The following is a 25,618-nucleotide window of genomic DNA, read 5'->3' on the forward strand; positions in this document are numbered from 1 at the left end:
AGTATAGGGCTGCAATTCAACATCTGTCAAACAAAGTTGATAAACCAATTTTGACATTTATGAAAATGGATCTCTTAGCTATCGCACAATGCATACAAATTGTTTAAACCCAATACATAAATGGTGATTCTGAGGGAGGCCATTACTTCCACAAAAAGTCACTGGAGGTGTGATTGGAGCGTTATGGTCATATGAATCGGAGCGTTATGGGCATACACTGCCGGTCAGTACAATAGGTTCACACCATTTTCAAAATATATTTTTTCTCGGTAAATTTTCAATACATGTACTTTATCACGGACGAGCCATCAGCAAATATTCTTAAAAATATATATGTACGTCTGGTGAGTAGGAAGGCTGTTCCAACAATCCATTTAATGGGTCCGAAAATTTCACTGAATTTCGGAAAAGCCCTTTCAAGAATGATTTTGTATGAATTTGCCATCATTCATGATGATGGAAATTCCAGCTCAATAGTAAATACGATATTGCACTCCAAACCATAACACCACCTTCACGTGGCAAAAATAATTTTTCTTTTCGTAGATCATGGTAATACAAATTAAATCCGCTCGGGCCATCATCCGTGAAAACGAAAAACTGCCACTGTTTTTTCCATGGCATGTAGCGCCTGCAGAATTTAAGCCGCTTTTCCTTTTTTTGTGGGAGAAGTAGAGGCTTCTTCTTCAGTTTTAAGTACCCGTAGCGTGATGGTTAGTGCGTTTAACTGTCATGCAAGGGGTTTTGGGTTCAATCCCTGCCTGTGCCACCTAACTTTTTTCACGGGTACTGCCTCTTGCGAGGAATTGACAAATACTCCAAGAGCAATTCTTGTCAGGAAAAGTGCTTTCTCAAATTAGCCGTTCGGATTCGGCATCTAAACTGTAGGTCCCTTCCATCTCTGAAAACATTACTCGCACACAGGAATGATTGATAGTTGAAAGTCACTAGGCCCTGGTTCTTCATGGACTGTTGCGACACCTAATTTTATTTTATTTATTTCTTCTTCAATTTCATGCGCTTGACCGTGGAAATGCTTGCTGTTGTTCGAGATGATGTCCTTACTTAAGAAGCTGACTGAAAAGAATTAGGCGCCAGTCGAGCAAATAATCTCTTTTCAGCAGGTGACGTAACTTTTGGGGGTACTTTCATATTCATTCCATAGTTTTTTTTATTTTTCAAAAAGTTGCTCACAACATTTTGCGATCTTGCATTTTTTTTTTCAATTAAACGCGACCTTAAACTTTATTCTGCGTACAGTATATTTTTCATTTTTTTCCGAATTAAGTCACTGTGCTCGTCCCATTTTTTTATTATAATTGTATTTCGAATAATTTAACTTCACTTTGTAAAAGTTTCACGCACTGATACTTACAAATTCTGAACCAGAACTAACTTTAAAGCAGATGAACCTATTTTATTGACCGGTGAGAAATGCTCTTTTTTTTCAATTGCATTTCATAGTGTGCTTGCAATTCACCGTTAGGACATATTTTAATTTGTCTCTTTCTTGTTAATAGATCGACACTGCGAAATGATTTCAGAATACAAAAGAAAAAAGCTTTTTGCAAAGCTCTTACTGGAGAAAAAAGCCTTTTCCCTTGTTAAAGTTGCGAACCTATTCTATTGGCCGGCATAGTATGACAACCAACGTTTTTTGCCTGCTAGTGAAAAATTCGACTTGGAGAATATGTGGTTTCAACAATACGCTTGAATATTCGTCAAGTATTCGAACGATATGTGTCAAAAAGTGGTCAAAAATTACCTCAAAAGAATCGATGCTTGCAAATATTCGAGTGGTTGTCAATTAAAAAAAAAACAAAGGGGGTGGCGAAACAGTCCATTATGAACCAGGGCCTAGTGACTTACAACTCTCAACCATTCCTGTGTGCGAGTACTGTTGTCAGGAATGGAAGGGACCTACAATTTAAGGTCGAATCCGAACGGCTAGTTTGAAAAAACACTTTTTCATTGCAAGAATTACTCTTGAAGGATATGTCAATACCTCGCAAGAGGCAGTACCCGCGAAAATTATTTTTTCTTTTTTTTAAATTAAGGTGGCACAGGCAGGGATTGAACCCTAGACCCCTTGCATGACAGTCCAACGCACTAACCATCATGCCACGGGTACTACGGGGGTTGTCATTTAAATGATTGAAAATTTTGACATTTCTTGACGTTTCAAGATCCCTAGAGTCGAAATAAAAGATTTTTAGAAAGATGTCTGTGCGTGCGTGTGTACGTTCGTTCGCACGTCCGTACGTTCACGACGTTTTATTCGTCGTTCATAGCTCAAGAACCAGAAGAGATATCGACTTCAAATAAATTTTGTTATACAGATAATAAGGCAGAAAGATGCAGAAAGGGCTCTCGAGAAAATTGCGTGGGTGGTTTTTTTTTACCATAGCATTTTGAAAAAAAAGGTGAACATTTTGGTTAACCCTAAATATCTTACGAACCAAAAACGCTAGAGACTTGAATTAAATTGTATATAATATATTGTAACGTGATATCAAGGAAGTATATTTTTTGAAAAAAAATCATTTAACGGTTAAACTGAACTAAAAAATTTCCCACCTCCAAAATTTTACGACTAAAATATGATTTCATCTTCAAAATTTTGTGCAACGAAGAATAATGTTTTTGACGTCTGATAAAATTTTGAGAAAAATCGAATCAAGAGTTTATTTTATAAAAATAAAACTCTAAAAAAACATTACTCAAAGTTGGTAAAAATTGAATATCGATTCAAAAATCTTTTCAAAACTATGAGATATTGCCTTTAATTTACTTTTATCATTCAAAAAATATTGTTGTTAACATTCAGTAAAATTTTTTAACAAAATCTAATTGACAGTTTTTGTAAAAAAAATTAAAAAAAAATTAATAAAAATTGGTAAAAATTGATTTTCGACTCAAATATCTTTTCAAAACTTTGATATATTGGCTTCAAAGTAATTGTATCTTATAAGAAATATTGTTTTCAACATTCGATAACATTTTTTAAAAATCGAATTGACAGTTTTTTTTACAAAAAATAAAACTCTAAAAAAAATAATACTAAAACTTGGTAAAAATTTACTTTCGACTCAAATAGCTCTTCAAAATTGAAAATACACGTTTTTAGTACATTGTTTTTTTTTTTTTGCAAACAATTAGGGGAACCTAAAGTTTTGGATTCCAAAGTCTAATTAATATTAAATGGTAAAAAAAGATAAACACACTTCCAACAACTTTGCTACATATAAGTTCAACACTTTTCGAATTGGAATTGAATATTATGTGATACAGTTTCTTTTTAAAAGATTGTCTCGTGTTTAACTTAACTTTTAAAGAGAAGTTGCATTCTTTTCTATAGATATATTATATTTACATTATAATTTGTATACAACTTGATAAGAATTTATTTATAAACAATTGCAGTATGTTTTAAAATAAAACTCTTCAAGGGTGAAAAAAACTGTTTTCAAGGATTGTTTAGTTATGATTCTTCTGACTGATACCCATTTCATGGTTAGCCTCAATTGATATCAACTTCAAGAAATTGGTTAAACATAAAGTTATCATCGAAAGTATTAAATTAAATCAACTTTTTTTTTGTTGGAATACAATATTTTATAAGTGTTTCTATATATACATATGTGTGTATAGTGATATAATTATAAAGAAGAGAAATAATGAATTAAATAAACTTTTTCTTAAGTAAACAAAGAGTTGAAGTGGCTTGAACCTGATTATGTTACTGACGCTTAATTTTAAATTAAATATCTTATTATATTGTATAAATCAGCCAGCTGAAAAAGTTTATTTAAGCTTTAAATAGACACATGCATTGCACACAAAAATTCTTGTTCTTCTGTGGATTTTAAGATAATGTCAAATCAACAAATCATCCTTAATCAAGGGCGAATGAAAATAACAATAATACGCATTACAGAAAAATTTGTTTAAACCGTTTTCAAGCGACAAATTTTGTATGAATTATTTTCAGTTACGATGTGTTGTTTTGACAGAAAATATAGGGTCATTCATTTCGTTTTTATCGAGTTGGAAACGCTGAAATGTATTTAGTTATAATTTGTTAAATACTAACGTTAACAATTCTTAATATACATATACTTAAAATCTAAAAACTTAAACTAGACTGTTGAAAAATATTAATTTGCAATTTATACTTTTTATATTATCATTTGATGAATTAATACAAGAGTAAAATTTGGTATAGATGTCAATTAATTGATTTAAGGGACTATGTATATAACCATAGTTTGATCTGCTAAAATTAGTATTCAATGATTTCTGGAGTCTTATACTTGAACGACTAAAACTAAAGTTTAAACTACCAAGAACTGATGGATGGTGAAATTTGTCCGTTTATTATTCCAACAATAATAAAAACTGCAAGTATTTACATCCATTTTTTTTTGTCAAAGAAGGCGGTTATGTATGAATATCATGAAACCACGGAAGAGATCGTAGACAAAAACTCAAACATTTTTTGTAAATTACTTCGAGTCTTGTGACGTGTACGGCGTAGTAAGGTGACCATACTGTACAAGTATATTCCAGGATGGTCTCACAAATGAAACAAAAAGTAATTTTAAAACATATTGATCACGGAAATCACGGCCACATCTCTTAATAAAACCCAGAACTCTATTTGCTTTTTTAACTATGAAGTTAATATGTTCATTGGATGTTAGTTTAGGATTTAAGACAACACCCAAGTCAGAAAATACATATACTCTACTTAAAGGACAATAATCAAACATGTAACTAAAAACTATTGGAACTTTTTTGCATGTAAAACTCATGGTTTTGCATTTGTCAACATTCAAAACAAGAAAAGTCATTTATAAATAAAACAAATAGAATAGGACCAAGGTGACTACCCTGGGGGACACCAGAATTCACAACAAATTAACTTGAATACTCATTACTAAATTTAACCCTATAACGTCTATCTTGCAAATATGAGGAGATTCAGTTTATAAAACTGTCGTTAAAACCTTGCTGTGATAGTTTTAAAAGTAATGTTTTATGACACAATTTATCAAAGACTTTGTTGAAATCAGTAAAGATACAATCTACTTGTTCACGTTTTTTAAAAACATCAAACAAAAGGACGTAAAGTGAAACAGATTAGTAACAGTTGAACGCTTTTTAACAAAACCATGCTGGTTGTCACAGATAATTGAAGTACAGTGAAAAGAAAGGACGCTACATACGATTGACTCAAATAGTTTAAGTATCTCAGATAGGTCGGTATTTCATTATTTCTCTTTTAGGACCTTTTTTGTGTACTGGTATTATGAAGGAGCTCGTCTAGATAAAAGGAAGCAGCGAGTTTCTTAAAGACGTGTTGAAAAGTATACATAGTCTTTAAAATGGACGATGGTACACCGTCTGGGCCGACCAGGACTAAAACATTTGTTAAGTTGTAGGATATTATTAAGGACATTATCTTAACTTATAACGAAATTGAAAGAATTTAAGTGGGAGAAATTAATAACAGTGGTAGATGTGTTTGCTAAAAAAAATAATAGTACTTTAATCTAAAAAAGCATCTTTGAATTAGTTTGCAAACATGATCGAAATTATTCTCGGCCCATTACTATTTGATTTCGAATCAGTCATTAAGTTAAGGTACCCACATGTTTTCTCCTTACGAATTACAAATTTCCAAATACTATCAGGATTATTTTTAAGGTTTAATTCAATTTTCCGAATGTAGTCATCATATAGGAAGTTAGAATTGTCAGTGAAAAGTTATTTTATTATAATGAACGTCCTATAATCATCATCAGTTCTTGTTTGATAATACTTTATCCTAGCTTTGATCTTTTGTTTTTTAAGTTATGTCAAAATCAGCTGTAATTTATTACAGTTTGTCATTTACTATAATGTATAGTTTAAGAATCTAACAACTAATTGAAATTATTGTTTAAACTTTGTAAAAAAATTTGATTCGGATGATGACCATGGTTGGCATATTCGACCAAAGAGAAGAAGGCCTTTTGGTAGTTCTCGCTTAGTCAAAAATATTGCTGTTGCAAATGTTTCTGACGAACCTAATTTGTCGATTTCCCAGAAATATTCGCAACAATAGAACGTGTGGTATAAGCTTCTCTTTTGGCCGACAATTAGACATCAAGCTTGGACGATATGTTTTTGAACAAGAGTGATTAATAAGCTATACAGCGTGGCATGAGAAGTTTTTTGTTCACCTAAATGCAAGCTTTGGCGACATCAACTAGATACTCTAAACACTGTTTTTTCCTGAATAATAAGGTTCATTATATGCCAAAATTATTCAAGTTATAGCCCTGATACTGCCGGAAATGTGTAAATAATGTTACTGTTTTTCACCGCTAATGATGAAGAATAATAATGAAATAAAATTTGTTAAAAAATATATCGGAGAATTTTATTAACTTCCCATAGGAAGTTATTGTAATGGGTCCGATTTGTCAAATTGAAAATTTTGACATTTCTCGACGTTTCAAGGTCCCTAGAGTCGAAATAAAAGATTTTTAGAAAAATGTCTGTGCGTGCGTGTGTACGTACGTTTGTACGTCCGTACGTCCGTAGCTCAAGAACCAGAAGAGATATTGACTTCAAATAAATTTTGTTGTACAGATAATAAGGCAAAAAGATGCAGAAAGGGCTCTCAGGAAAATTGCGTGGGTGGTTTTTTTACATCAAATCAAATGGGGTGGCGCAACAGTCCGTTGTGAACCAGGGCCTAGTGACTTACAACTCTCAACCATTCCTGTATGCGAGTACTGTTGTCAGGAATGGAAGGGACCTACAATTTAAGGCCGAATCCGAACGGCTAGAATTACTCTTGAAGGAATTGTCAATTCCTCGCAAGAGGCAGTACCCGCGAAAATTATTTTTTTTTTTTTTTTTTTTTTTTAAATTAAGGTGGCACATGCAGGGATTGAACCCAAGACCCCTTGCATGACAGTCCACTAACCATCATGCCACGGGTTTTTTCACATAGCAGTTTGAAAAAAAGGTGAAAATTTTGGTTAACCTTAAATATCTTACGAACCAAAAACGCTAGAGACTTGAATTAAATTTTATATAATATATTGTAACGTGATACCAAACAGGTATATTTTTTGAAAAAAATCAATATAACGGTTTTTTTATAAATCAGTTTTATTGATTGAAAAAAAAAATTTGTCACCTCCAAAATTTTACGACTGAAAAATGATTTCATCTCTAAAACTATTTTGTGCAACGAAGAATAATGTTTTTGACATCTGATAAAATTTTGAGAAAAATCTAATTGACAGTTTTTTTTACAAAAAATAAAAACCTAAAAAAAAATTATAAAAGTTGGTAAAAATTGAAAAAAATTGAAATTTGATGACTCAAATATCTTTTCAAAACTCTGAGATATTGGCTTTAATTTATTTTTATCTTTCAAAACATCTTGTTGTCAACATTCAGTTAAAGTTTGAAAAAAATCGATTTGACAGTTTTTGTACAAAAAATTAAAAACCAAAAAAAAATTAACAAAAGTTCGTAAAAAATGATTTTCGACTCAAATATCTTTTAAACACTTTGAGATAATAGGTTCTAACTAATTTTTTCTTATAAGAAATATTGTTTTCAACATTAGGACACATTTTGAGAAAAATCGAATTGACAGTTTTCTTACAAAAAATAAAAACCTGAAAAAAATGTATAAAAGTTGGTAAAAATTGATTTTCGACTCAAATATCTCTTCAAAAATTTTAAGTATTGGCTTCAAACTAATTTTATCTTATAAGAAATATTGTTTTCAACATTTGGTAAAATTTTGAAAAAATTCGAATTGGCAGTTTTTGTACAAAAAATAAAACTCTAAAAAAACAATACTAAAACTTGGTAAAAATTTACTTTCGGCTCAAATAGCTTTTCAAAAATTAAAAGTATTGGCTTCAAACTTATTTTATTTCATAGAAAATATTGTTTTCAATATTCAGTAATTTTTATATAAAAATCCAACAGTCCGTTTTTTTCATACAAAATAAAATCTACAAAAAATAGTGCGCAAAGTTGGTAAAAATACATATAGACAAACTTTTAAGCAAGACAAATCGACAGACGGAATGGGAAGTTATCAGTGTGGGTCGCATCCCAGTCTCTTTTTTAGCTTTAATTTCGAAACCGAAAAATGAATTACCCTGCACAGCACAACTATAATTTATTTCAACTTTACATTTTATAAACTAAAATTGTATTTTTCATTCAAAATCAAACTTCTTTTATTTCTTTCAGCTTATCAGTGGACAATTCCATAGGACTGGACATCATTATTAATGATTTGGATATTGATCCAACATCAGATTATATTTCTTTAACCCCACTCAATACAGACGGGAGTGAAGGCCGTCCAATTATTCTTACAGGAAAACTGAAAGAACCCTTGAGCATTCGGTCGCTTGGATTTACCCGAGCAAATCTGATTTTTGAAGCCAGAACAGTCGGAGGCCATTCGTTTAGAGGTTTTTCCATAAGCTATGCTCCTTATGGTGAAGTTCGTGAACCAAGCACCCAACCACCTGATTACACACTTTCTTATGATCAGCTGCAAACATCTAGTAAACTTCTGGTAGTTGCAAAGAATGATCAAACCTCAGTGACATGGAACAGATTCAAAGAGATCATGGCACAATCAGCGAATTCCTATATCGCAGCCGAAAAACTAACTCTTGAGAAGGCTACACCTGAGAATGTCACCCTCACCCGGGTGGCGGAATGTTTTGAAAGTTGGCCAGATTCAGAGAATTGCATTGAACTTGAATTTGCAATCACACTTTACAATGATTCAAGTCTAATACCAACTATTGTCGATCCTTACCTTGAAGATCTCACACCTCGTGAGCCAGCGGGAATGAGTGATCTTCAGTTGGAATTGATGTGGGATAAATTTGGACGGTCAGCATTTCAGGAAAGTGGTATCAGAGAATATGAGTTGCCAGATACCAGATCGCAAATTCTCAAATGGGTTGGTATTGCCATTGGGGTTTGTGTCTTGATGTTTTTGGTTCTAGTTGCGGTATTTCGATCTCCAGCATTCCGAGATCGTTGGGTGGAAGATGATGAAGTGGCCATAAAACCCAAAGAAGAAACGAATAAAGTATCAACAGTTGACATTACAATGTACCCCTCCCCAGATCAAATCATTCCGGAAATGTATCCAGGTTATCAAACAGGTGGAGTTTCCAATAATTCCCACAATCGACCAAGTAACTTTGATAGTATGTTTCATTGAACTGAGTTATTTTTTGTATATTTTTAAAATCTTGTTTGCATATCTAATTGCAGCAATCAATGAGGAAAACAAAGGAGATGAAGATGCAAAAAATAATAACAACATGTAAGTAAATCTTCTTTTTGTATAATTATCATAAATAACAATTCATTTTGACATGTAGTAGAATTGTTCATATGTAAAAATGTGGCAAGTTAGAATGTTAAACGATGATAATTTAGACGTTTTGTATGTAAATTGTCGTAATTTGACAGTAGATTGATTTGTAAAATTAACATTAAGGGCTGTGTCACGATTGAACTTCTATTCCGATGTACTACTCAAATTAACATAAGTTGTAAAAGTTACCTATTATTCCATATTTCTTATACTGGTTACTGCATTATTGTATTTAACTTTATTGGATTTATCAGTAATAATCATAAATAGACTATACATTTTTCGTTATAACTTTAAATATTAAAAGTGCTTTCTGTGATTTGACGTTTGCACACGTAATGATGCAACTGTTCAAAAACTGCTTTAAAAGCTTATGATGAAACATCTGACATTTTAATTAAATTAAACCAACCATGAAGTGGTAATACAGCAACGTTTTAAAAGATTTATGGAGTTTTTCATGGGCAAAATAAATCAATTTATTTTTGATCTAGATGTGTCACAACTGAATTTTTACCTATTTTTGCATTACATTTGACAAGGTAGGTTGATTTATATTTTGTTTAAGATCAAAACTCAAATTAAAAAAAAAATGTATCTTGAAAATTAACAGCTCAACTGCACTTGTTAACGCCTGCATAGTATAATCTTGTTTCATGGGCCAAGAAAATAATCAATTTTTGATGGAAATCTGAGTTTACCCATAAGTAATTTTAGTAGGTAATCTCCTAAGTCAATAAAGTGATTTTTCTAATTTATTACGCTTTTAACACCAATATTTTACTTCAGTCAAAATTTCAAAATGGCTTAATCTTAGTACTCTTAGTAATTTGCTATTTATCAAATGACGTTTGACATTCTGACAATTAAAATTAATGGCTGCGTTCAATCTCAGACAGATAGCGTAGCCGGATACCTTTGTGTTAGTGTTTTACGTGTAAAATAAAAGCTGATCAAAAACAGCTGAGTTGTCAGAAAAGGAATTCAAAGACATCTAAGAATTTTTGGGGTATGTAGGTATGTGACAGAACAAGTGATTCCACACAAGGTTGAATTTTAAGAAACTTGAACATTGATTTCAGCTTTTTGTATTTGTTGGTAAATAAAAAGATACAAAATGTTAAGGATATTCTGTACATTCTGTATATTCTGTAAATTGACTTATTAACTTCCCATAGGAAGTTATTGTAATGGTCCGATTTTTCAAATTGAAAATTTTGACATTTCTCGACGTTTCAAGGTCCCTAGAGTCGAAATAAAAGATTTGTAGAGAGATGTCTGTGCGTGCGTGTGTACGTACGTTTGTACGTCCGTACGTCCGTACGTTCGCGACGTTATTTTCGTCGTCCATAGCTCAAGAACCAGAAGAGATATCGACTTCAAATAAATTTTGTTATACAGATAATAAGGCAGAAAGATGCAGAAAGGGCTCTCGAGAAAATTGGTGGGTGGTTTTTTTACCATAGCAGTTTGAAAAAAAGGTAAAAATTTTAGTTAACATCAAATATCTTACGAACCAAAAACGCTAGAGACTTGAATGAAATTTTATATAATATATTGTAACGTGATACCCAACAGGTATATTTTTTGAAAAAAATCAATATAACGATTTTTTTTATAAAAAAAATTTGTCACCTCTAAAATTTTATGACTGAAATAAGATTTCATCTATAAAACAATTGCGTGCAACGAAAAATAATGTTTTTGACATCTGGTAAAATTTTGATAAAATTCTAATTGACAGTTTTTTTTATAAAAAGTAAAAATCCAAAAAAAAACATTACTAAAACTTCGTAAAAATTGAATATCTATTCAAATATCTTTTCAAAATCTCTTTAATCTTATTTTATCTTATAAGAAATATTGTTTTCAACATTATGAATAATGTTGAGAAAAATCGAATTGACAGTTTTTTTAATAAAAATAAAAAACCTAAAAAAATGTTTAAAAGTTGGTAAAAATTGATTTTCGACTCAAATATCTTTTCAAATCTTTGAGATATTGGCTTAAATTTACTTTTATCTTTCAAAAAATCTTGTTGTCAACATTGAGTTAAAGTTTGAAAAAAATCGAACTGACAGTTTTTTACAAAAAAATAAAAACCGAAAAAAAAAATTAACAAAAGTTGGTAAAAAATGATTTTCGACTAAAATATCTTTAAAAAACTTTCAACATTAGGACAAAGTTTAAGAAAAATCGAATTGACAGTTATTTTTACAAAATATAAAACTCTAAAAAATAACAATACTAAAACTTGGTAAAAATTTACTTTCGACTCAAATAGCTTTTCAAAAATTAATAATATTGGCTTCAAACTTATTTTATTTCACATATTCAGTAATTTTTATATAAAAATCGAACAGTCCGTTTTTTCATAAAACATAAAATCTACAAATAAAAGTACGCAAATTTGGTAAAAATTGATACGAGTATATATAGACAAACTTTTAAGCAAGACAAATCGACAGACGGGATGGGAAGTTATCAGTGTGGGTACATCCCACCCTCTTTTTTTGTTCTCGTTTTGTAGATGACGAATTTGCTAGGTCTTACCTCCAGTCTAGTCTCCAGCATTCTGAATTTGATTAAGTGATAGTGATGACGGGATTTTACTTGAGAAATATTGTTGTAATATTGAACAGTTGGACATTTAATATACTTTTACAGCAATGAACATACCACTTGGAGAATTTCGCTTAATGCGAAATGAGCAGAACTCTTAGCTAAAACCTGTCTCCAGCTGATAAGAAACTTTCTTGCTTACTCAAGATCCAAACAAAAAACAACATTTTTCTCTCCAAGTTAAAAAAGTTTTTTGCTGGACTTTGTGCAAGAGATGCTAATAATTTGAAATTGTTAATAAGCAATTCATTATAGATATGAAGACAAGTTTGTTCACATTTTATTGGCTATTCTAGTTGACGGTGCCACTTGAATGGTTCTTAAAGAAGCGTTGGGTAACCAAACGGATATATGTATCATGCAACAATAGTTCTTGCGTTGGTCCCAGCATTTCCAATTGAGCTAAGAGGATATTTAACATAGATTACAGATGAAAGTTATTTGTCATTTATTAAATTGTTACGCACCTATCAATTCCTCATCGTCCAACGAATCAGTTGAATTATCCATTAAATGTTTTATCTTACAACAATTTTGACTTCGAAGCTTAATGGCTGAAACACATACACACTTCAGGTTCGGCTTCGTCTGCGTTACGTTAGGCCTGCTTCGAGGTTGCTTTGAATGACATTTCTGTTATTTCATCCCTCCAAAGAGCAAATATTTTGTTTGTTGACATTTTTTTACAGCTGATGAGTTGTCAGACAAAGCAAATGTTCAGATAATTGAACTAGAGCTTCCGTTTGGAGCCACATTACGTTACATTACGTTCTTTTCCTTACGATTGTCAAACGAAACGTAAGGTCGAAGCTCCATTGTGATAGCATGTATTGAATTCCCATGGCTGAACTCGTAAACGTCAGGCGAAGCTGAAGCGTGTTTGTGTTTCAGCCATGAATGTTTTCCTGCTTTTTGTGAACAGCTGAAAGTTTTTTTTTATTTTTTGACAGTTATCTCAATAAAGCTATCTATGTAACTCGTTCAACAAGGTATCGAAAAATCCACCTATCTAAGATGCCCTATCCAACACGAGATTGAACGCAGCCAATGTGTCCGTTCTCGAGAATTAGACTTCTTTACTCCATTTTTTGTTTTTTAGAAATTCATTGTGCAACGTTTTAAACTAAAAAAAATATTTTTCTAGCATTTGTCACCTGCCAAACTCATCTGTCATTTAAATTGTCATAATATTTTCAAATTGGATATGTTAATTTCTCTTTACTTTATTGAACGTGTTGGATAAATAAAAATAAAAACAACTTTCAGATGGTCACAAAAATCAGACACACATTTTTTAGATTTCGAGGTAGAACATTGTTATTAAATAACAATATAATTTCTTTTCTTTAGTAATTCACTGGATTTTACCGAAGAACATGTAAATTTGGAATTAATTGTCGGTTTCCTTCAAATTTAAAGATATGATAAATCAGCTGGTTCGTCAGATACCAGAAATTCTTGAATGCGTTTGGATTATTTTTTTGACATCCAACTGCTTTGGATCAGCTGTTCGTTTATCAGTAGGAAGTGTCATAATATTTATTGAATGTTTGCCATTTATGATCGTTTAACAATTGAACATAGAGTTAAAATAATATTATGAAGTTTCGTATGCGTATTTGATAGGTATGAGAATAGTACATAAGGGATATTTCATACCTCAGGGTGTACCATAAATAATTTGTGTATCAAATTTGATGTCGAAATTCTTTATTAATAGTTTTTGCTCATACAAAAATTACTTACAAAAAATTACTTACTTCACCCCTTTCATTTTAACTACGAGTACAATACACGAATTTTTGTATTTAAGATCATGACGCTGTTGTTCGTATTCTAAATAGTCCTTATTTTAAAATGTTCATAAGGCGCCAGTTATAGCTATCATTGGTTTTCATCATTGAAAATAAACATTGGAATTTTTTGACAGGTCGTTTATAGCTATCATTAAAAATGTCTGTCATTGCCAAATTTTAATGATTGAAAGCCACCGAAATCTGTCATTGGAACTGTGTGAATTGGAACATAAATCAGTGGAACGATTCGTTTCATTTTTGAACATAAAAGTATCAGCTGTTCGGGAAAATGAATTTCTGTCCGGAAAATAGAAAAATAAATTTTTTGAGAAAAATAAATGTATGTATAATTTTCATTTCTAATCAAAGAGAAACACCGTCAAATATCCATTCAAAAATTTTTCCGGATCGATTTCAATGATTGCTATAACTGGCCCCTAAGTAGAGTCATCTAGACTATCAACATTCCCCAAAGAATCACGTAAAAAAACTTAACATAAACTAACTCTCGAATTCACAAAAAAAAAAAAATAGAAAACAAAAGGCGATACGAAGTTTACCGGGTCAGCTAGTTTATATAGATATGTATTCCAGTAAATTACCTTAAAGCACTTAATTTTTCTTAATTTCTTAACATTAAAATAAATTGTAATATAAACATTTTGTACAATTTTTTATTGGTGTTAGACTCATTATTCGACTCCGATTTTGGGCTGCAAAAATTGTAAAACTGGGCTATCGAATTAGTTCAAGACATGGAAAATCTGATTCCTATGTCACTCTATTTTCAAACAACACTGAAAGAAAGCTTCCTAAGTGCAAAAACTTTCAAGTATAAATTAAACATCAAATACAAATAATTCAAGATATTCAAAATGGAAGGTGTGACGATGTGAATTTTCATATAAATGTATTTTACCTTTTCGTTAAGAACCCGGCTACTGTTTTGTTTATTTTTTTCAAAGCAATGGAAAATGATTAAGTTAGAAATACAGTAAGTACTCTTTTCCTCAAAATAATTTTTTTTTTATAATTTATTAAATTACCTAACAATGAAAAACATATTACTTACATATATTTTTGGATTAAGTTTAATTTCAATTGTTTTTTTTTTTGTTTGATTATCAACGAAATTAAACTATCTTACAATCTTTTAATTGAAAAATAGGAGATGATTCTTATATTATACTCATATTTTAACTTCCCATAGGAAGTTATTGTAATGGGTCCGATTTGTCAAATTGAAAATGTTGACATTTCTCGACGTTTCAAGGTCCGAAGGGTCGAAATAAAAGATTTTTAGAAAGATGTCTGTGCGTGCGTGTGTACGTACGTTTGTACGTTTATACGTCCGTACGTTCGCGACATTTTTTCCGTCCTCCATAGCTCTAGAACCAGAAGAGATATCGACTTTATGTAAATTTTGTTACACAGATAATAAGGCAGAAAGATGCAGAAAGGGCTCTCAATAAAATTGCGTGGGTGTTTTTTTTACCATAGCAGTTTGAAAAAAGGTGAAAATTTTGGTTAACCCTAAATATCTTACGAACCAAAAACGCTAGAGACATTAATTAAATTTTATATGATATATTGTAACGTGATACCAAACAGGTATATTTTTTGAAAAAAAAATCAAAATAACGTTTTTTTTTATAAATTAATAAAACTGAAAAAAAAATTGTCACCTCCAAAATTTTACGACTGAAATATGATTTCATCTCTAAAATAATTTTGTGCAAATCTAAACAAAACATTACTCAAAGTTCGTAAAAATTGAATATCGATTTAAATATCTTTTCAAAAACTTGAAATTTAGGCTTCAAACTTATTTTATCTTATAAGAAATAAAAAATTCGAATTGACAGTTTTTTTACAAAAAATAAAACTCTAAAAAAAACAATACTAAAACTTGGTAAAACTTATTTTATTTCACAGAAAAAAATGTTTTCAATATTCAGTAATTTTTATATAAAAATCCAACAGCCCGCTTTTTCATAAAAAATAAAATCTACAAAAAATAGTACGCAAATTTGGTAAAAATTGATACGAGTACATGTAGACAAACTTTTAATCAAGACAAATCGACAGACGGGATGGGAAGTTATCAGTGTGGGTCGCATCCCAGCCTCTTTTTTTAAAATCAATTTAACTTAGTTACCTATAGAAGTTAACCCACAAATTAAATGTGTTAATCAACATTTTCACTTTATGTTGTTAAACTCTATAGATTATACAAAATTGAGGTGCTCTTGTCACTGAAAGACATCACAAGATAAGACACCCAAAAACAATTAAAATAATTTAAGTGTATGTACTCAAACAAATTATACGATTCATTATTTTCAATGATATGTGCTCGTAATATTTGTGGTTTTCAAATAGGTATAAATTGTAATAATTGATTGAACAAATTTCCTCGTCATTCTTAGAAAAATAATAGGCATGTATGTATTAAGGTACTGACTTGGAATTTTAATTATTCATTTCCAAGTTTAAAATGTTTTTTATTTAGAACTTATTTTTAATATTACGCACATATTTGCTTAAATTAGGTAGTTAGAGTTTGAACAGCTGAAATATTTGCGTACATACCAAATCGATAACAATTTGTCTTTAATTAAAAGGCTTTGTTTTCCATTCACGTTACCTACTTCAAATTTAAATGTATGAGCGTTTTAAAAAACATAAAGTCTCGAAGAGAAAGTTACAATTAGGAAATTAATTTGTATGCAAACAATATTAAAAAATAAATGTACGTTATAAATTCATTCAGACTATATTCTCCGTAATGTTGAGTCTTAATTCACACGCTGAATCAAAGACATACTAGTAACTTGCTCCCGAAAATATACAGAAGTTAAGTTTGGAGCAAAATAACTTAAGGTAGATCGATAAAGGATTCCGTTGTAAGTGGTTGATTCCGGTGGGTGATGCTTAGTTAGTAGGACTGTCATGCTAGAGGTTTGGGGTCAACCCCTATATGTGCTAACTTACCTTTATTTACGGGTATTGTCTGTTGTGAAAAATTGTTAAATCCTCCAAGAATAATTCTTGGAAAATAATCACAAATAGGAATAGTTGAGATTTTTAAGTCTCTAGGTTATGGTTTTCTACGAGCTGTACCTTTTAATCTAATATATAAAGTTTTCCTGTCACAGTGTTAGTTGCCATACTCCTCCGAGACGGCTTAACCAATTTCAGTGAAATTTTGCATATACATTCGGTAGGTCTGGTAATAGGTTTTTATCGATATTTTATTTTCATAAGTGCATCAGAACAGCTCAATCAGTATTTAAACTGCCACTAAATATTCAAAATAACCCAGACGCGGTGTGCAATATACAGAAAGAATCATCCATAGCCACAGTGCTGAAACAGTGTAAAATTATCATCTGTGATGAATGCACTATGGCACAGAAATATTCGCTTGAGGCGTTGAACAGGACATTGAAAGATATAAAAACGAGTTCTTTCAGTTGATTTCAGCCAAACATTTCCCATTATTCCGCGTTCAATGTTGATTAGGTTAGGTTAAAGTGGCGGCAGATTCAGAATCCGCACACTTAGGCCAAAAGAAAAGGCCATTGTGATACCACATGAATCTAGAGAATTACTTCCTACTAGTCGAACCATTTTGAGCTTTTTATAAAGCGAAGAAGATATTTGATATCCTTTTTAGCTAGTTCACTGGGATTCTCAAAAGAGAGCAGCTTGACTGTCAGAGAAGATGCGCATATCAGAAGTTGCCATCACGTTTTCTCTTAGCCAGGAGAGAACCTCTTTGATCGCTAAAATTTCCGCTTGGAAGACGCTACAATGGTTAGTGAGGCGGAGTGAGATGCTTAGATTAAGCTTTTCTGAGTACACACCACTATCAACTCCCTCATTTGTCTTGGATCCATTTGTATGAAAATGAATGCTTTTGTCAACCAGGAGTTTTTTGTTTTCCCATTCATCTCTGGATGAAATGGATACCTGGAAGTTTTTTCCAAATAGGGGTTTAGGAATAGTGTAGTCTATGTACTTTGGTATAGAACAAAAGAGGTTCAAAATGATGGAGTGCCCCACATTGTTGTTGATCGATTGAGATGAGAAGTTGAGTCTTAAAGCTGTACTCTCTGCCACTGAAGATGTTGAGGGGTGTCAGATGGAGGAAAGTGTCTAACGCTGCTGAGGGTGTTTTTCTCAATGCCCCGCTTATGCAGAGACAGTGCGTTGGACACTGCTGAGTTTGTAGTAGTATGTGACTTTCTCCAGTGCAGTCCACCATACTGCAACCCCGTACATAAGTATTGGACGGATGACCGATGTGATATGCGATATTAAAAACCCAATTTGCTTCCTATGGCTTCCTTGCAAAGCAATAGAGCTACTGTAGCTTTTTTTAACTTTTTTCTCAATGTTAGGTTTCCAACTTAATTTTTTATCCAATATCAGACCAAGATATTTGGCTTCATTGGGTAAAATTAGTAGTACACCTTTTATTGAATGAGGTACAACTACTGGGATCTTGTATTTCCGCGTTCAACGTATGCTGATGAGATCCACGCGTGCAAAAATGTGCAACGGCAAGCGATGAGTAATTACAAAATTAATGAAAAATGTTATCGAAGCCATATTTCTAAATAGCAAATTCCGAGGTGAAAATATATTATTACCATGCATTTCTTTACATCCACAAATGTGCCAATTCAACTTAAACGCCTTCAATTCCAATTAGATTGGCATATGCAATGACTATCAATAAGTCTCAAGGCCAAACGATGTCTGTCTGCGGCTTACATTTGAGCACTTCATGTTCTTCACACGGAAAACTATGTATGGCGTGCTCTCGAGTGGACAAACCTTCCAGTTTGTTTGTATTGGCGAAAGATGTGATTACAAAAAATATTGTGCACTCTGTTGCATTACTTACTTACTTACTTAAGGTGGCGCTACAGTCCTGTGTGAACTAGGGCCTCACCCAACAAACTTCTCCATCTAGCTCGGTTCCTAGCTAGATGTCTCCAGTTTCGCGCTCCAAGTTGGGTGAGGTCACCTTCCACTTGTGCGCGCCACCTGTTCCGCGGTCTTCCTCTACTGCGCTGTCCTGTGGGTGCGGATTCGAAGACTTTCCGGGTCGGAGCATTGGTTTCCATGCGCTCTACGTGACCCAGCCATCTTAGTCGTTGGACTTTTACCCTTCTGGCTAAGTCTACGTCGCTGTACACGACGCTTTTGTCATGGTCCATGCTTCTGCACCGTATAGCAGGACGGGGATGATAAGGGTCTTATATAGCAACACTTTGGTCCCTCGAGAAAGGACTTTACCACTCAATTGCTTTCTTAGTCCAAAGAAACAGCATTTAGCAAGAGTTATTCTGCGTTTGATCTCAGCGCTGGTGTTGTTTTCTGCGTTTACAGCGGAGCCTAGGTAGACAAAGTCCTTGACTACCTCAAAGTTACGTCTGTCGATTGTGACGTTTTGACCAAAACGTCGGTGTTGTATGTCCTTTCTAGACGACAGCATGTACTTTGTTTTGCCCTCATTAACCGTTAAACCCATTTTTACCGCCTCTGCCTCAATACTCACAAAAGCCCCATTGACATCACGCTGAGTTCTTCCGATTATGTCAATGTCATCAGCATAAGCCAGTAATTGGCCAGACTTTTGAAAGATAGTGCCTCTAGTGTTGACGTGTGAGCTCTGCACTATTCTTTCAAGCACGATGTTAAAAAAATCGCATGACAGCGCATCACCTTGTCTAAAACCTTTTTTGACATCAAAAGGTTCTGTTAAGTTGTTTCCAACCTTTATGGAGCAGCGTGAATTCTCCATGGTCATCCTGCACAAACGGACGAGTTTGGCAGGGATGCCAAAACTAGGCATGGCTCTATACAGTTCGTCCCTGTAGATGCTGTCATATGCGGCCTTGAAATCGATGAAAAGATGGTGGGTATCGATTTGGTGTTCTTGAGTTTTTTCCGGGATCTGCCGTAATGTGAATATTTGATCAACTGTGCACTTTCCTGGTCTAAAACCACACTGATAAGGACCTATCAGGTTGTTGACGATGGGCTTTAGACGTTCACATATTACGGCAGAGAAGATTTTATAGGCGATGTTAAGTAGACTTATTCCTCTATAGTTGGTGCAGTTTAGAGAGTCTCCTTTTTTCAGGATCGGGCAAACAATACTGAGGTTCCATTCATCGGGCATGCTTTCTTCCGACCATCTCTTACAGATAAGTTGGTGCATGCTCCTAACCAACTTATCTTCAGCTGCTTTAAAGAGCTCAGCATTCAAGCCATCCGCTCCAGCGGCTTTATTAGACTTCAACTTAGATATGACAATCTTTACTTCGTCTAAGTCGGGAGGACGGGATTGTTGGCTTTCGTCGTCTATATTGAATGGATCATCCTGCCTGACAGCGGAATTCAGTTCTTCGTCGCCGTTATACAGTCTGCAGAAGTGGTCCTTCCATATCTTCAGCATTGACTGCGGTTCCACTAAGATGTTTCCAATTTCGTCTTTGCAGCCTTCGGTTCTAGGTTTATGTAACTGTGAATTTCGTTTCACCTGTTCATAAAACTTTCGAACCTCATTCCTGCTTTTATACTTCTCAACATCTTCGACCGCACGCTTCTCATGCCCTCTGTTGCATTAAAGGATTGATATTGGGCAGGTTCAGGCGACATAAGGGACTTGAAAGTAAGGCAAATTTCTCGTATCTGATTGGCAAGCTGTTGACTGAAAATTTAGTCCAGAAAAATCCCCCTAACCAGTCATGTCTACTTCTGTCAAAAGGACAGGTGATCATGTCTTTTCATTTAACTGAAAGTCGAACTTTTTTAATCTATTATTAATTTATTTTCTTCACAGCTTCATTAAATGTTTTGTGTAAAAGGGTTCCTTGTCAATTTGGAAAAGAAATAAGTAATATGTGTTTAAAGTACACACTTGCAAGAAGTTAGTTAATTATTTCTGGCAAAATATTCTCAAGAAATTATTTTTATGACAAAACAACGTTTATCGGGTCAGCTAGTTTATTTATATATTAAATCGAATGGAATTGAATTTTCTAGCAATAATTTTGTTTAAAGCTTGATATTCTGATCAACTTTTCCATTTCAGATAATAATATTAAACAGCTTCCAAAACAATTATCGCATTTATTTTTTCTTTGGGGTTCTTAAAAAAGAACTCCAACGTGATAACCTTGCTTATCATTCGACAAAATATTTGTTTTTAATTAGGTCTTAAGATCGTTTTGATCTTTCAAAGTAGGTTCCATTTACAAAAAAATTAATGTTTCGTATAAGAAACACATTCACAAACTTTCTTTTTTTGATTTAATGAAAACAAAATCATTTTATTTTTACAAAAATGTATTTTTATTTAAAAAAAAAGCAAACAAAAAACTTTATACACTCTATAAAAACTATAACAACAATTCTAAAAACTAAAGTGCAATAACTAAAAGGCAACAATAACCAACTAAACGTGTGTTTCTCTCGTTTCAGCGGAGGCATCACAACACGTACAGCACAATCTCAGCCCGAGTAATTTTCCATTATAAAAAGCAAAGACACAAACAAAGCGGATAAAATAAAAACAGGAGAAGGATGATCACCAAAAATTATTATTTATAAATAAGAAAAACAAAAACTATGTGATAAAAATTAAATAAAATTTAGTTAAAATTTATATAAACCCTTATGTGGGGTCAGTCTTTTATGATGGTTTTCCTGATTTCTGATTTTTAGTGCCAATTTAAAACTCACACGAGATAAGTTGACAACAAAGGACACGATGGAGGTGGGATGAGATTCTATAAGATTCTTCTCAATCTTATTAAGGGCACCTGCAGGGCATCTCATTTAATCCTCCAACTTAGGTCTGCAGTCATCGGGATTTATAAGAACCTTGATGAGATATTCCACTGATGGCCGTTCGGCGGTCCGGTATACCTTAAGGCCTCGTTCTTCAATGCACTTGCGGGTACTGGGCCCGATTGCTATCAATTTCTTCCCCTCGAAGCTCAAGTTGTTCTTGGCAAAGTGGTCGACAGTACAATTCACTCCCGATGGACTGAAGAAAGCCATAAACTCAACATTATCTTCCTTCAAAGCCCTATCAAGAGTTTCACCCAGCTCCGGATGGCATATGGTTTCATACACCTCCACTGCGTCAACCAGAAATCCGGCAACACCCAACTTAGAGAGCAGAATATCAGTTCTGAGATTACCACACGGCAACAGGAATGGCTTCTCCTTATCCCCATCGAATGTCTCGATAATATAGTCAGCCAAAGCACTTGCATTGCCAGTCTCCTTGCCGCGAGTAAACAGCTGTTCTAGCTTCGTCATGGCCAAGTTATGCGTGACCTCGCCAACAGCATAATTATGCAACAAATGCCAACTCTTTGGCATTTCCCTCGCCTGCAATGCTTCGCGCACTGTGTCTATGCACCGCGGTGAGGTGAAAATAATGCCGGCATATTGTTCCGCATTTATTAGCTTCTGGCGGAGTTCATCTAGTTTTTTGAATCCAAATCCCAGAGTCGGTACGAATATTGCATTGAAATTGTTTTCGCGCAGTTGTTCGGCGTAATAGTCAGTCGAATCGGATTCGGCTTTCAGAACAATAACAGTACGGGCTTTCATTGTTGATGTCATTCGTTTATATGGAAAATTATTAAATTGAACTTTCTACACCTTTTTGAACAAAATTTAATTCCGTCGTCGTTGTCGTCGGAGAAAAGTTATTTTTATTTTTATTTGCCAAGGAACTTTGTCGGCCTTCAAAACGAAAGTGACACCTGTGAATTTCGAAACTGACAGATGCAGACTTTTGGCTGCAAACAAACAGCTGATATGAGTAGAGCGACATCTAGTATGATTTAGTAAAGAGCGTCGGCATGGTAGTTCGATAGCGACGGTTAAGTTTGAATATTTTGTTGTAAAACCGTTGAACAATAAAAATGATTAAATAAGCGGTTTGGATTGCTTTGACTGTTTTTTTCCTAAATCCTTTAACGACTTTTTAACATAAGCAAAGCTCTTATTAAACACACAAGTTCCCCTTTTTCGGTTTTACAAACAATCCCAAAAGTGACGACAGTTTTAAACAAGAATAGTGTTGCTATAATTTTTTCTACGCGACGCGACGACGGCGACCACGACTACGACCACGACGATCTCGAACGCACCTACGACGAAGACTAGAACCGACGACGTAAAGAAGGTCGTAGAAAAAAATTTAGCACATTCAGCACGTATGATGCTGATATTTCCGGCCACTCAGCTTAGGGTGGGTTCAGCGAATAAATTGATATCCTAATTGAGATGATATCGTAGGTGATTAAATAAATTGATGAGAATATAAAAATGTCGATGACCACAGGGGTGTCTATCCTGAAATTGAGAAATAGGGCGCCAGCAATTTTTTTTTATAATTAAGGAAATTGCAAACCTTCGGAGCGAAACCGACGGTGAAAGAAGTTTCAATAAAAGATTAAGTCTTGGAAATAATTTTCAAAATATTTATTGTTAAGTAAAAGGCCTGGGAAACCTTGCAATTAAGTAGGGCTAAAACCCAGGATCTTTTAAACAAAGAAACAAATCGATATTCAAGAAAAGATAAGATGGACCGGTAACGTTTAGTTCTGAAAAAAATGTTAACGGTTTTATTTTAAGCGGGTCACGAGTTCCGTAATTTTCGGAAATAAAGCGAACAGCCAAAGCCAAACGATAATTTTTTTTTTTGAACAATGTCTCGACAACGAAATAATGTTATTCAACGAAAATAATTTTTAATCAAATAAACCAAACTATTATACTTAGCTTATTTCTCCTGCCAGATTTCCCTTCCTTCCTTAACCAATTTTCCTCTCCTGTATCTCAAAGAGTATATCCCACCAAATCTCTTTTTCAATCAAATTTCTTTTTTCCAAAATTTACTTTTATTTCGATCTCTTCGATTTCGTAGCTTACACAAAAGTGAGTTCCCAGGCTTTTTCCAAGCCTGGATGAACCCTTTTTCTTCAAATACCCAGTGCTTTCAGCAACTCAGTGACTTGGGTTTCGGTCGCGTCATTTTTTCAGCAACGCTCAGCTTGTTTGCGTGAGTGTGCCAACGCAGTCGCAAACCCAGTAGTCTTCTCTTACTCGCACTTTAATATCCCCAGCTTAATGCAAGTCACCCCTGAATTCGCCGCGCTCTACTCTGACTTGTAGAGTGCGGGAATGCAGTGGGTGCATTCAGCCACCTAAAATCCCCGATTCAATTTTGAATGAAAGAAAAACCTTGGAACTCAAGAAATTTGATTGTTCACACTTTGCATTTTTCCCCACCGATCTTTCCCAGCAAAACAAATATAATTGTGGAAACTTGATGGAAATTAGTAAGTTTCGATTAAAAACAATTGTGGGAAGAGAAATGTGGCAGAAGTTCGCTACACGCGTTTTAAAGTTATTTCGTTTGACTTTCGCGCAGATTTGGGGAAATAGGGACTTACGTTATCGTTCCATCTTGTACATTTAAGTATAATGAGGGTGTAAAAGTTGGGCTTGAAGCCATTCTTCCATGGAGTAACTTCGGCATTCGGAGACCAAGTGTCGACCGTGCCAATTTTGGTTTACTGGAGTCAGACCATCCGTCTCACACTTATGGTGGTAATTATGCTCATTCTTTGGGGACTGGCTGTCACCCGTTCTTAGTATTTGACCAGACCGCCCGTCTGTCACCTTAGTTAAAGTGGAAAATCGACATCCATGATTATGTTTCTTTCCAAAGTACTGAGAGAGTGAACCGATGGCTGATGGCTGACCATGGCTGCCCCTCTCTCTCTCAGTAGATTGAAGGAAACAACTGTAGGAATGCAGGAGGGAGGAACAAGTATTTGGATGACGGAGAGAATGGTTCTTGTCGCGGTAATTTTTACCGTGACAATAGGTCCAATAGTATTAGATTTCAATAAAATAAACATTTTGTAAAACCTACAAAAGTGCTTCATTCATTTGTTTGAAGTTTTTAAAGCAAAGCCAATTAATTTTAAATAGGCGATACATTTTTGATGAACTATTTCATCATGAAAAAGTTTGGATTTTGTTTAAAAGAGTGAAAACAATGCAATTCTTTTGATGTCATTTTTAACGACTTCTTCGAATTGCTTTAGCGGTATTTTGGTTATAAAGGGTGGTTACATTTCAAAGGCCAATCTTGAATGTGAACCACACCTGAACGTCAAGTTTTGTACTGCATTTTATCAAACTTTTCTCAATTTCAGATCAATTCAAACTGATAATTCATAGAAAGATACACAATCTAGCAACGCGTTTAATTTATTCAGGCTTATTATGAAAATGGTAGTACCCGTAGCTTGATGGTTAGTGCGTTGGACTGTCATGGAAGGGGTCTTGGGTTCAATCCCTGCCTGTGCCACCCAACTTTTTTCACGGGTACTGCCAAGGAATTGACAAATCCTCCAAGAGTAATTCTTGTCATGAAAAGCGCTTTCTCAAATTAGCCGTTCAGATTCGGCATATAAACTGTAGGTCCCTTCCATCTCTGACAACATTATTCCTGGTTCTTCATGGATTGTTGCGCCACCTAATTTATTTTATATATTATAAAAATGGTTGCTCAAATCGAAATATCGTGCACTTCGTGATTTTGTCGGCCAATTTAAGGTCCAAGTACGCGTACAATTAAAAAAATAGTGCAAAAACTTGAGTAAACCGGGTCTATAGGAGATGTGAAAACATCAGTACATGCTCGTTACAGATT

At 33.6% G+C, this 25,618-nt stretch overlaps 2 protein-coding genes across 3 annotated transcripts in view; one reads left to right on the forward strand and one right to left on the reverse strand.

Moving 5' to 3' along the window:
- LOC129950936 (uncharacterized) overlaps window positions 1-21,535 on the forward strand; it is a 35,508-nt gene extending 13,973 nt beyond the window's left edge. The window contains exons 3-5 of one of the 2 annotated variants that reach the window (XM_056062898.1): window positions 8,275-9,257; window positions 9,325-9,376; window positions 21,352-21,535. In XM_056062898.1, the coding sequence (XP_055918873.1) occupies window positions 8,275-9,257; window positions 9,325-9,376; window positions 21,352-21,394 (1,078 nt within the window). In that variant the 3' untranslated portion in view covers window positions 21,395-21,535. The remainder of the gene's footprint in view (window positions 1-8,274; window positions 9,258-9,324; window positions 9,377-21,351) is intronic. The other variant, XM_056062899.1, reaches the window with a different exon arrangement.
- Window positions 21,536-21,640: 105 nt separating this feature from the next.
- On the reverse strand, window positions 21,641-22,556 carry LOC129950937 (uroporphyrinogen-III synthase). Its single transcript, XM_056062900.1, has one exon. The coding sequence runs from the start codon at window positions 22,504-22,506 to the stop codon at window positions 21,709-21,711; it is 798 nt and encodes a 265-aa protein (XP_055918875.1). The 5' UTR covers window positions 22,507-22,556; the 3' UTR covers window positions 21,641-21,708.
- Window positions 22,557-25,618: the final 3,062 nt, after the last annotated feature.

Source organism: Eupeodes corollae, chromosome 3 (genome assembly GCF_945859685.1).
Source record: "Eupeodes corollae chromosome 3, idEupCoro1.1, whole genome shotgun sequence".
Lineage (NCBI taxonomy): Eukaryota > Metazoa > Arthropoda > Insecta > Diptera > Syrphidae > Eupeodes > Eupeodes corollae.

Excerpts from the sequence above, each read along its gene's own strand:
- LOC129950937 (XM_056062900.1), bottom strand. The coding sequence starts at position 22,506 with ATGACATCAACAATGAAAGCCCGTACTGTTATTGTTCTGAAAGCCGAA.